Genomic DNA, 11,710 nt, shown 5'->3' with positions numbered 1-11,710 from the left:
TCTCTCTCTCTCTCTCTCTCTCTCTCTCTCTCTCTCTCTCTCTCTCTCTTTCTCTCCATCTCTCTCATCACAGATACTCCCCTCCTTGAATTCCCATGTCTTCTTTCCATATCCACTCATTTGAGAGGATTATTCCACATGAACTAAAGCTGCTACATCCCCATCCATCACCTCAGCTTTCATTCATGGTTCTCCTAATCAGTCTCAATGAGAAATGTGGCCACTTTGAAAAGAATCAGTCATATTAATAGCCTCCTTTTGTCTGTCCAGCTCAGACATGTGTTATGTCTGTTACCCAAGGAGGCCTTGCCCTTCTCTTACATGGAGCTGGAGTTTGATGAATAGGTCCTTTCCTTACCTCAATATGACCTGGTCCATCTTCAGTGGTTTCTCAGTGGGATTTTCTCAGGGCAGGCTCCTAGCACTATAGGAACACTGTTCAAATGGACACCTGGCAGCGTTAAGCTAAGGCTGCTCATCTTCATTTCATTATACTCCAGTCTTTTCTTGAGTTCCAGTAGGAGGCTACATTGTGAATTGTCAGTGTGTTAGAGTGTATAAGATAAGACATTTTAGGAATTTTCTTTCTCCATCCTCTTTCTGACATCTTATGGGGTGAGGCATGCAGTTCGCTCCTTTCTCTAGTGTACTACTGTTCATCTACACACACACACACACACAAACACACACACACACACATACACACACCCCTGATATCTACCCTTTCACATGAAGCCCAGTACAAAGGAAGGTAGTAGCCCAACGCTTGTACCAAGTTTGGATGCTACTTAAGAGAGACAAAAGCAACTCTCATCTCTGCCATTGTTTTCCCCTCCTTTCTCTGCCATCTCCTAGCTGCTTTGGCTCTGCCCCAGCCCTTGCATAACTGATAGTCCAAACTACTGTTTCCTCTATGGTAGTAGCCACCTTGCCATTCTCTGTCCACAACATCCCATCTCCCACCTCAGTGCCTTTGCACAGTCTATCTCCCATGCTTAGATGTTCTACTTCTTCATCTCTGCCTCTTGGAACCCTTAGATCCCTTCAAAACTTATCTCAAGTGTTGCTGAGCTATCAACAATGTCCTGACCTATGTCTTGCCACTGGATTCCAGTGACCCTGGAGAAAAGAGTGAGGCTGATGACTTTGCACAGCCCTGTCTCACTTAAATCCAATTCACTTGCAAGTCAAGATATCACCCTCCTGATGTCATTGGACCTCTTCAGAAATGAAGGACAAACAACAATATCTCAAGTGGCACTTCCTGTATCAGTCTTATTTCCCCATCTGCTGAAATTCTTTTCTAAATACTTTGTATTTGTTGCTCTGTATACATGCTGTATCTCCTCAACAGAACAAGAGATCCTTGAAAATAAAAGACTATTTACTTTTTTCTTGTCTCTGTTTCCCCAGTGCCTTAGGCACATAGTAGGGCCTTAATAAATATTTGTGGATTTGAATGGAACTATCAGGGACAATCAACTGTCAACACATACTTTGATAGTTCTTGGCTCTTAACCTATGATATTGTCACCCCCCCCCCCCCCACCCACACAGGAAGTATGGAAATCTCTAATGTTTTTGTCTTAAATTGATGTCCACAAGTGTTCTCCTTTCGTTTGACTGCTGTTCCTTTGGCTCACCCCCCACACACACACTTTTGCTTGTCTGATTGGGGAATCACAGGACTGGAAGGAAAAGTGGCACCACTCTCCTTTTCACTATCTCATGAGAGGAATGAACCAAGCTTTAACTACTGGACTGAACAGAGAAGAGTGACTGGTGAAGGGCAAAAAGGCTTTTGAGGGAGAAAGCTCTTAATCAAGCACAAATATCAGGGATATTAGCAAGGGGAATGGAGAAAATTGCTATCAAACTAAATTGCTTTTTGTATAAATGTTCTCTTTTTTCAAGTTTTCCCCAGCGTGCAATTCTTTCTTTAAGGCTTGGTGAACAGATGCTCTTTTGAAAATGTTGATTAACTGATGCTTTTTTAGAACCCTTCCCACTTACCCAAACAAAACTACTGGGATGAATGATTATCAGAAGGCAAGGGGGGGGGGAAGGGAGAAAAGTCAAGTCTCCAGGGCTTTCTTCTTCCTCTGAAGTGGCCTTTGATTCTCCAGGTGCAGAAATCTCAGCCACATCTGAGTGAGAGCTTTCAGAGAACCCCTCAGCACTAGAAGGAACTCTGGGAGACCATCCACTTCAACTCATTGCCTGTAAACAAGACTGCATTCAAACCTTTCCCTCAGAAGTGCTCCCTAAAGCAAGGAAAGAGTGACTACTTTGCAGAAAGAAGACCAGGGTTGAAATCTCAGCTTTGCTACTTACTACCCTGGTAGTTTTGGTCACTTCATCTTTCCGGATCTCAGTTTCCCCATCTGTAAAAACAGATTGTACCAAGTGACCTTTAAAGTCTCCTCCAGCTCTACATCTTTAAGCCTAAGAACCTGTCCTTCCTTTCTCAGTATAGGAAGGCTTGTTGCTCCAGTCACATCTAACCCTTAAAGTCAGGCAGTTTTTTTTTCCCTTTTTCTTAAAGGTTAATGTTCTTTTTGCCCTTTTCCCTGGCAGCAGGCACTTTCTGCTGAGTGACAGCTGCCAGAAGCCTCCTGACTCTGATCCCTTTCCTGGGGGATGAAATGGAAGAGGGCCACATTCTCACTTCCAACTGTTTCTCCTCCCTTTGGTGGGGCCTTTGCATCTGGAAGCAGACACAGATTTCATTGGCAAGTCACGCCGCTTGGTTCCTGAGTGGATCCACAGACTCCCATCCAATATCCTGGGCCTTTTAGCTGTGAGGATGTTAAGAAATGTGAGCATCCATCACCTCGATTACTGGCTGGAGATATTGTGTGGATTTCTGCCAATTCCCCCCCCCCTCCCCATATACTCTTTCTTTCTAGATGGAAGTGAAAACAAGAAAAGATTTGATTTATAGGCAAAAAATCAGCTCGGCAACCTAGGCCTCCAGAGTCATTACTTGGGCCTTCTGACGGACACCACCTGTCTCTTGTTGGTTCCTGTTCAGGTTCACCTTCCAAGTAAACAATCTGCTTTGTAACATCACAGAAAGAATAATGAAGAGGATGGGGAACCGAGGTAGAGATGCTTGGCTTGGTCCCACTGACGCCAGTCTTCCTGCTGTCAGAGGGCCAGGAACAGCCTGGAGATTTAGAGGAATGGTGATTAACATTGTGGATGGCAAACACTCTCTAGGACCTGGGCCACTGGGGTCTAAGTGAGCTTTCTATTTGTTCCCTCTCCATGAAGGTGGGTGAGAGTTTGAGGGGACTCTTGGTGCTTCAGTCAGGAGTCCAGAGAACTTCCTATATTGATTAAAAGGCCAAGCTTTCAAGAAGTGTGACAGTAATGGATGGGACGTCATTTTAGGTTGTGGTTGAGAAAGTTCCCAGTTGATAGTGTGGATGGGTTAACATTTTAGGCTACTGTTAGGATCTATGTTAGTTTCTTCTGGTATGTTTTAACTCTTCTCAAATCTTTTCCTTAAGTCCTTGGCACTAATCTTCAGAATTACACTGAAATTTTAGGCAGAACAGAATTCTTTAAGGACCACATGCACATGCGATGGGGGTATACTGAGCCAAAGATGTGGACTCAAAAAATTAGCACGTAAGATCTGAAGAAACAATAGCTTTCTGCTTTTCAGGCACATATTTAACTTTTTTTAAAAAATGTTTTACCATTTTAGACAAGTAATTTTCCTTGGCTTTTTCTTTTCTCTCCTCAGCTGTGATTTCTGTGAGATGGACAGAGTAGTGAATAGAAAGACCTGTATTATCCCCCAAAATTATCATATAAAAGAAAAAGATAGACAGTGATAATACTGGAGAAATTTCAGAGTAAATTAACTAAGCTCTATTCAAACCTGGGCTAGCTAGATTGGTTGCCAATGTTTGATCTATTCTAAATCATAAAGAAAGCCAACACACAGAGCAGCTTGGGCAGGAGAGATGAGAGATATTAATGCAGATATGTGGATATGGGCAGTCATTATGACATTCTTTTCCAATTGCGCTTCTACAGTAAAACATATAATGATGATACATGACTTGCTTAAATTACCTTAAATTCATTTGGAATCCTAAGAAGAGAAGCCCTTTAGGCTTTGTGTCCACTTAGATGTATGCATATGAGGTGATAAAATTTGTGGTGCTAAAATGGCTTTAGCAATAATGGTGACTGATGGCAAGTGCTAAGACACCATTGAAAGGTCTAAGGATAATATCCAAGATAATATTGATAATGAATGGCAGCCATTATGAAGGAAGGCACAAGTGACAATATCTTTGCATGCTGGATACTTAGCTTTGGGGGGTTGTTCTTTTTCTTCTGGTTGCTGTGGAAACAATGGAGCCAACTCTACAAAGCTTGCCTTCTGACAATTATTGATATAAAAATGGCTTCCACTTTGTTTGTTTCCCATTACAGTGGACATCCCAGAAATAACAAGAATTCCAAACAGCGAGGGATATGAAGATGATGAAGGTGAGCTGATTTCTACCTACCCCCTTCCTTTTTTTTTTTTAAGACAGTCTCCTATCTAAACTGAAGATTGGCTTGACAGGAATCATATCCAGAGTTCTAGAGGGCAAAGGCTTAAGAACAAAGGTCAAGAATGAAAATGGTGAAAAAAGCTAGAAAATATCATATCTATCTATCAAGGTCAAAGTGGGGTCCTTCATACAACTCTTATCACTAACTAGCTGTATGACCTTGGGCTAGTCACTTTTACTCCCTAAAGCTCAGTTTTCTTAGCTATTAAAAACAAAGTAAGACAGGGTTCCTCATAAGGTGAACATCATGAACATCACAATTATGTGAGGCATATGATTTTTATGTAATCTTAGATTCCATTTTATTATTTTTATGACTGATTTTTGTAAGTTTTATTGATGTCTTTTGTTTATGCACTCTTTTGGGTATGTGATCAATCTTGATGTGGGTGTTTGGGTAGTAACAATAACACCTCCAAAAAAGAAAAAGAAAAGAAAGAACTAAGGGTCATTGAAATATATTCTTCTGGCTATAGCTACCCCTCCCCCAAACCACCCTGGAATGGAGCCCTTCCTAATAACGAAGAAAAAACAGTTAAGCAAGAACATTCAATGCAGTAACCATGTCTGACAGTATGTATATGCAACAGTTTACCCTAGTAGTCCCTACAGGAAAGTGTGTTTCCTTGTCTGTTCTCCAGGACTATTTATTGCCGACTTTTCAATTACTAGGGATCTTTTCCTTTACATTGCTGTGGTCTTTGTGCGTATTATCCTTTGGTTTTGCTCAGTCCACTTTATAATAATAGTTCATAGAAATCATCTCATGGTTCTCAGAATTCTCATTTTTGTCACTTCTTACTGCACAGTTTTATCTCATTACATTCATAAACCACAGATAATTCAGTCATTCCCCAATCGACAGGCACCCAGTTTGTTTTCATTTCTTTATAACCATGAAAAGTGCTACAGTGAGCATTTTGTTATATATTGAACCTTTGGTTTTTCCTTGACTGGTTTGGAGTTGAGCCTAGATTTTTAAAAAGCTGTTGTGAATGTTCTGAGCACCTGGGGTAACCAACTACTTTGCCAATCTTCTTCTTGGGTAATTTGAATCTATTCAACACGTTACCAGTCACTCACTAAGCAACTCCTGGGGGAGAGGGATCTGCCCCATCCCACCCCCCATCCTCCCTCTGGGTGCTGTCTTTTTTATGCAAAGACTACAGGGATCTATGAACTATGTGAATCTGATCTCCGTTATTTGTCTGGGCTTTGTCATCACCATGCCCAAACGTAAGAATTTTCTTCATGAAAATTAACACTGGGAACCTGCAATGCCTCAGTATCTCTGGCTGGCGACTCTGGTTTGTATCACCTTAATTCTCAGTCACCATAAATGGAGATTTGCTGGAGGGGGCAGATCAAAACTTTTTGAGTCCAAAGACTGCAAATACATTCTCAGATCTCCTGAGGGTTCTGCCCTGGGACACTCTTATTCTTCCCTTAACTTCTACACATTCAAGTTAACTAATCGCGCTTTGTGTTTCCATATCCAACACTAACACTCTATCTTCTACATACTCAAATTCCATTCCACACTTGGTCACAGGCAACCGGGGCCTGGCTTCCAAACGCACCTATTCCACTGATTACCAACATCAGAAGATATTCTAGTTGTTTCTTAAGAGCCTGGAGTGCACAGCTATCACCTCTTCAGAGGCCAGCACTAGGTGTGCAAGAATAAACTCTGTGCCTGAGCTCAAATCTGGCCTCAGACACTTGACATTTACTAGCTGTGTGACCCTGGGCAAGTTACTTAATTCCATTGCCTAGCCAAAAAAAAAAAAAAAAGAATGGGGGCAGCCAGGTGGCGCAGTGGATAGAGCTCTAGCCTCGGAGTCAGCAGGACTCCAACTTCAAATCTGACCTCAGACACTTGACACTTAACTAACTGTGTGACCCTGGGCAAGTCACTGAACCCCGATTGCCTCAACAAAAAAAGAAAAAATAAAGAGAAGAATAAACTCTGTGTATATATGTTAAATATAACACACATATATGGCATATGCTATATACAATTACAAATTTTTTTTTAGAACCATTGTGGTGAGATGCATGCTGGTAGGTACTCATGGAGTGATAATGAGCTCAATCACCTTGCTTCTTTTCTATTGTAGATGAGTACGAAGTCGACTGGAGTAACTCATCCTCCTCGACATCTGGTCCAGGTCTTCCCAAAGAGGACCGGGAAAAGAGCTGGCTGTATACCCTGGATCCCATCCTCGTTACCATCATTGCAATGAGTTCCCTGGGTGTACTGCTAGGGGCCATCTGTGCTGGCCTACTGCTGTACTGCACATGCTCCTACACAGGCCTCTCGTCCCGTAGCTGTACCACACTGGAGAACTACAACTTTGAGCTCTATGACGGCATCAAGCACAAGGTCAAAATCAACCACCAGAAGTGCTGCTCGGAGGCATGACTGATTGCACCCGAATCACATTTGACGTTTCATTCCAGCAGGAGTGGCTGGTGAAGATTACTTTTTTTTTTTCTATGGGAACTGAATGCCATAATCTCGAACAAACCGATCCAGAATACAGACAGCGAGGGCAAGGCAGACTGGGGGAGTGGAAGTGGGGAAGAGGGAGGTGTGGCCCACATGGGAGATTGGCTCCCACCCAGGACCACAGTGGCTGAGTCATGGCTGTAATGAGGACTTGCTCTCTGCTGGGACAAGGACAGGAGCTTGACTCTTGGGATTCCAATTTTGCCTTTTGTTTGAGGATTTTCTTTAAAAAAAATTTTTTTTTTAAATTTTCATCTTTAAAGGATTCAAAGAAGTAGAAGAAAAGAATGACCTTTGTGGTGTGAGAAGTACAGATCGTTACTCCCCACTTTCTTTTCCTAATCGGTGGTTGAAAGGCGAAGGATTTTTCAGCTGGTCTATCTTTAGAAATAAAACACAAAGAGCCATCCAGCTTATCCCCTTCTCAGATAGGCTTGTGATTTAAGGGATTTGCTATCGGGGCAGGTTCTGCCAACCGAGCCTGTGTGCTGCCGTCTCCCGTCAGTCCTAGAACTGAAATTGAATGTTGTTGCCTTTAACTTTTCTTATCCAGGGGAAAATTGCCGTTTGAGGGTCAGCAGAAACAGCAGCTCTTTCTTATGTGTGATTCAAAACAAAACAGAAAGGAAACTTCACAAATCACAATCCTAGGAGCACCTCCTTGGGAGCCACTAAAGGGCCTTAAAGTGCTTTGTGAATAGGAGCCATTTATTAATTCCAGAACCTGAGTCTGTCGTGATGGCCAAGGCCTTCCTGACAAGGCCTCTGGATGTTGCTTTCTTTCTTTCTTACTTTCCTCCTTTCTTTTTCATTCCCCCCTTGTTCTTGTAAAAATGAAAACACCACAGACAAAGACACCCTTGTAAGGTTTCCAAGGCCCAGGAGATAGCTTTGTTTGATATTCTTGGTGGGCAGGGGGATGAGAATACAAGCGATTATTGTTTTCTCTATTAAGACATCGAGTATGGTGACCACTAGCATCTTAGCATGTTAGGGCTGGAAAGGGGACCTCAAACATTATCTAGTTCACCTCCTTCATTCGAAGAACTTTTGGCCCAGAAAGATTATGGCCCAGAAAGACCATATTGAAGGTCACACAACTTGTTAGTAGTAGGGCCAGGACAAGAAACCTTGGTTTTTTGACTCTGTCAGGTGCTTGTTCAGCTACACCACAGTGCCTCCTGACTAGGTAAAAAGGGGGAGAAAGTGGACAGAGAAAGAACCTCTGATATCCTATCATTAAGTAGGAAGGGTTGAAAGGACTGCCCTAGGGAGATATTTTGATGAATTAGTCCCTTCTCTAAGCTATGAGCCCTGATTTCTGTTTTGGGTTATAACCACGGCCTGGGCTGTCCTGGGGAGTCAAAGTTAAGTTGTACAAGAGCCTGCCAGAGGTTAGCAGGCAGTGTGAACCAAAATATTAACACTTCTACTTCATCCTCCCCCCCTCACCATGGGATACATCCAGCTTCTTACTCATTCTCATACATACACTCTTTGATTTACGAGTTTTTGTTATCAAGTGCCTTGAAAAGTGAAGAAGAAAAAAAGTATTTTTTTTCCCTCTATCTAGAAATCCGTGCTATATCATACAAGTATGGCATTCATCCTTCCCTGGCCCAGCTGCCTCTCTGAACTCCTCTGAACTCTCCACCGATATGTACTAATGGAACAAAACCTGCCCGGATGGCTGAATGGGTCAATAGTTGTAGCCCTCCATGTACCTCACCTGGCTGCAGAAGGGGGTGGGGGGTAGGCAGGAATAAAAGGAAAACTGTGCAGAGGAAAGGTTGTCCAAATAAGAGTAGCTTGACTTAGGCTTAAATTAACGTGTAAGAATTTTCCTGTTTGCAGGCAACACTCATCCAAAAAGCCAACCACCATACCCAGCTTATCACATATGAATGGTAAAACTCGTCAGACCATTGTTGCTGCTACTATCATGTACAATTTCATTCGTCTCATACCCAGGCTAAAGGGGAAGGGTGAATGGAACAGATCTGTTCCTATAAATGTTAACTTATGGACCTGATAGTTAAAATGGTATTGTCACAGTGTATTGTATGCATACAGAGAGTGAGAGTTCATATCTACATATATTTATACATATATGTGTGTGTTTGCGCGCGCATGTGGGTTCTCTGTATGTACCGTGTATGTGAATGGTCACGTGGGACTAAATAGTGTTAATGTAACTTTAGGGCAGGAGAGTACTGCTGTTCTTGGCGTTTAATTTGGCACAGTGTTAGTTAATGGTGAAGTGCAAAGTTATTAAGCCCACATGCTTGGCTCAACTCTACCCTATGAGCAGGGCATGCAGAAATAAGTTTCTAGGTCAATCCATCCTCCTCTTCTCCCTGCAGTAAGGCCTTTAGGGCCTCAGGTAACACTGGTTACCGGAGCGATGCTTGGGAAATAAGGAAGCACCCAGGAATCAGACAAAGATTTTCCCACACCCATTTCTGTGCTGACTGTCCCTCTCATGGCCTGGCAATGGGGCGTTTGGCCCCGTGCCACCTGCTAGCCTCATTCCAGGTTTGTAGTTCATCTGAGTTGTACACTACAGAACATGAATCCACTTTAAGAGTCCCACGTCCATATTTCCCATCAGCTGGTACAGGGAATCTGACTGTGCTCTGAATGCCGAGCCAGAGCAGGCCATCCAGTGCTACAGTGTGTTATTGTTAACTTGAACAGGGAAAAATGAAACAAAACATTGGTGCATTCAATTCATTGTTCTCTTTCTCTACAGTGATGCTTTGCTCATCCTCCTTAGTGAGGTAAACCCAACCAACAGTATTGACACAATTTTATGCCTTGTACTGAATGACCTATTACCTCCACGCTCTCATAGACTGGGTGGTCAGGAGGGCCATGCAGTTGCTTTCTCCCTTTGGTGGGGAGGGGGTTGGTAGGGGTGGGACGTTTTGGGATGAGCATGGGGTGGGGGAGGGGAAATAAAAGTTAAGAAAACAGTGGCTTAACTTTTCCAAGGCTCACAGCTGAAGGTGTTTGACCACTCACTGACTGAGCCAGACCATAGGGGACTTGAGAGCTTTTACTGTGATTCTCCACAAGGTAAAAAATAAACTGCAACGACAAACTGTGTTTATATGATTTGTATAAAGCCTTTTTAAAACTACTATTTAAATAAACAGTATACCAGGGACTCTTTTTGCATCTTCTTTATTCAAGACAAAAAGGCTTGGGGTAAAGCTTTGCATACTACAGTAGGTATTTAATAAATGTGGGTGGCTAGCTCCTTGAGGGCAGGAACTGGTCTGGTTTAAAAAATTTTTTTTATCTTTGTATTTCTGGTGCTCCAACACAGTAGGTACTTAATAAATATTTCTTGAATTGAGATTGAAATGAATTGGTTGGTTAGCTGTCTGAGGGAAAAAAATGGCAGAATGAAGAGCTTGAGGGATGGGTAATGAGCTATCACACAGCCACTCTAACCACTAGCCCCAAAGCTTTACCTGAAAATCACTGAGCCAGCTGGCCTCACCACACACCATGCCTCCCTCCCTGGGCCCCACCTCCACAACATTCCCTTTCTGGAATTTGTAGTTTGCTAGCACATCCTCCCCTTCCTTCTTCAAGGTCTTCATAGCCAGAATTTCTTAGCCCTGATTCACCCCCTACCCCATATACAATGATCCAAAGGCTTGGCAGGTAATGAAAAGTGACTCCTCACAAAAAAAGTTGAGAGCCATTGTTCACCTTCCCATCACTCAGTTCCAAACAACCCAAGGTATTGGTCATCTAAAGTCAGTCAACAATAACAGGCATTTTTAAGCCCTTATTATATGTGCCAAGAAAGCTAATGATTGTTCCCCATTTGAGGACAGTTTTAATGCAATGCTGCTCTAGGGCAGGGTTTCTTAAACTTTTTCCACTCAAGACCCCTTTAGCACTTCTTAAACTGTGGGTCACCACCCTATATGGGGATGCCATCCACAGTTTAAGAAGCCCTGCTTGAAAGAACTCATCAAACTAAGACTAAAAGGTGCACATCTACATTGGTAGGGGAAGTTTCCTCATCTGAGAAGTTCCCCATACTAATGAAATTATAAGTCTAGTTCCTATCCCTATTCTTTAGGGCAGGAATCCTTAAACTTTTGGCAGTCTGGTGAAGCCTCTGGACTCTTCAGAATAATCTATACAATAAAATTTAAGAGTATATAATAAAATGTATGAGATTACAAAGAAAATCAATAATGTTGAAATATAATTATCAAAAAAATTTTTTGAAGTTCAGATGTTAAGAATAGGAATCCTTATTTTTAGTGCAAAATCTTCCAACCCCTATCTTAAACATACCTGAAATACTTTCATAACCAAAGATCCTTACTTCTTAAAATTCATACCAAACTAAGTCCTCCAGTGTCCTGGTCCCTTCTTTCTACTCTGCTCCATCTGTGGAGCCTTCTTGAATCACTGTGTTGAAACTGTAAGGGATAGAGTAAAACAGTAGAGGATTTGGATATTTTGCCTGTCCACAGTATAGCTTGAGTTGGAAAACACTTGGTCTAATGGCATCTGAGTCACTCCCAGAAGTTAATAATGACACGATGAAAACAGATCAAAAGAGATCTGTGTTTTCTCTTCCCTACAG

General features: G+C 42.3%; 1 protein-coding gene across 2 annotated transcripts in view; it reads left to right on the top strand.

The window, feature by feature from the left end:
• The window catches only part of NRP2 (neuropilin 2), a 148,303-nt gene extending 138,041 nt beyond the window's left edge, over nucleotides 1–10,262 (top strand). For both annotated transcript variants that reach the window (XM_027873649.1, XM_027873648.1), the window contains exons 16-17: nucleotides 4,456–4,512; nucleotides 6,701–10,262. In XM_027873649.1, the coding sequence (XP_027729450.1) occupies nucleotides 4,456–4,512; nucleotides 6,701–7,005 (362 nt within the window). In that variant the 3' untranslated portion in view covers nucleotides 7,006–10,262. The remainder of the gene's footprint in view (nucleotides 1–4,455; nucleotides 4,513–6,700) is intronic.
• Nucleotides 10,263–11,710: the final 1,448 nt, after the last annotated feature.

Source organism: Vombatus ursinus, unplaced genomic scaffold (genome assembly GCF_900497805.2).
Source record: "Vombatus ursinus unplaced genomic scaffold, bare-nosed wombat genome assembly UNPS02014802.1, whole genome shotgun sequence".
NCBI classification, from domain to species: domain Eukaryota; kingdom Metazoa; phylum Chordata; class Mammalia; order Diprotodontia; family Vombatidae; genus Vombatus; species Vombatus ursinus.
Note: the sequence above shows the minus strand (reverse complement) of the source record. Positions and strands in the feature narration are given on the sequence as shown.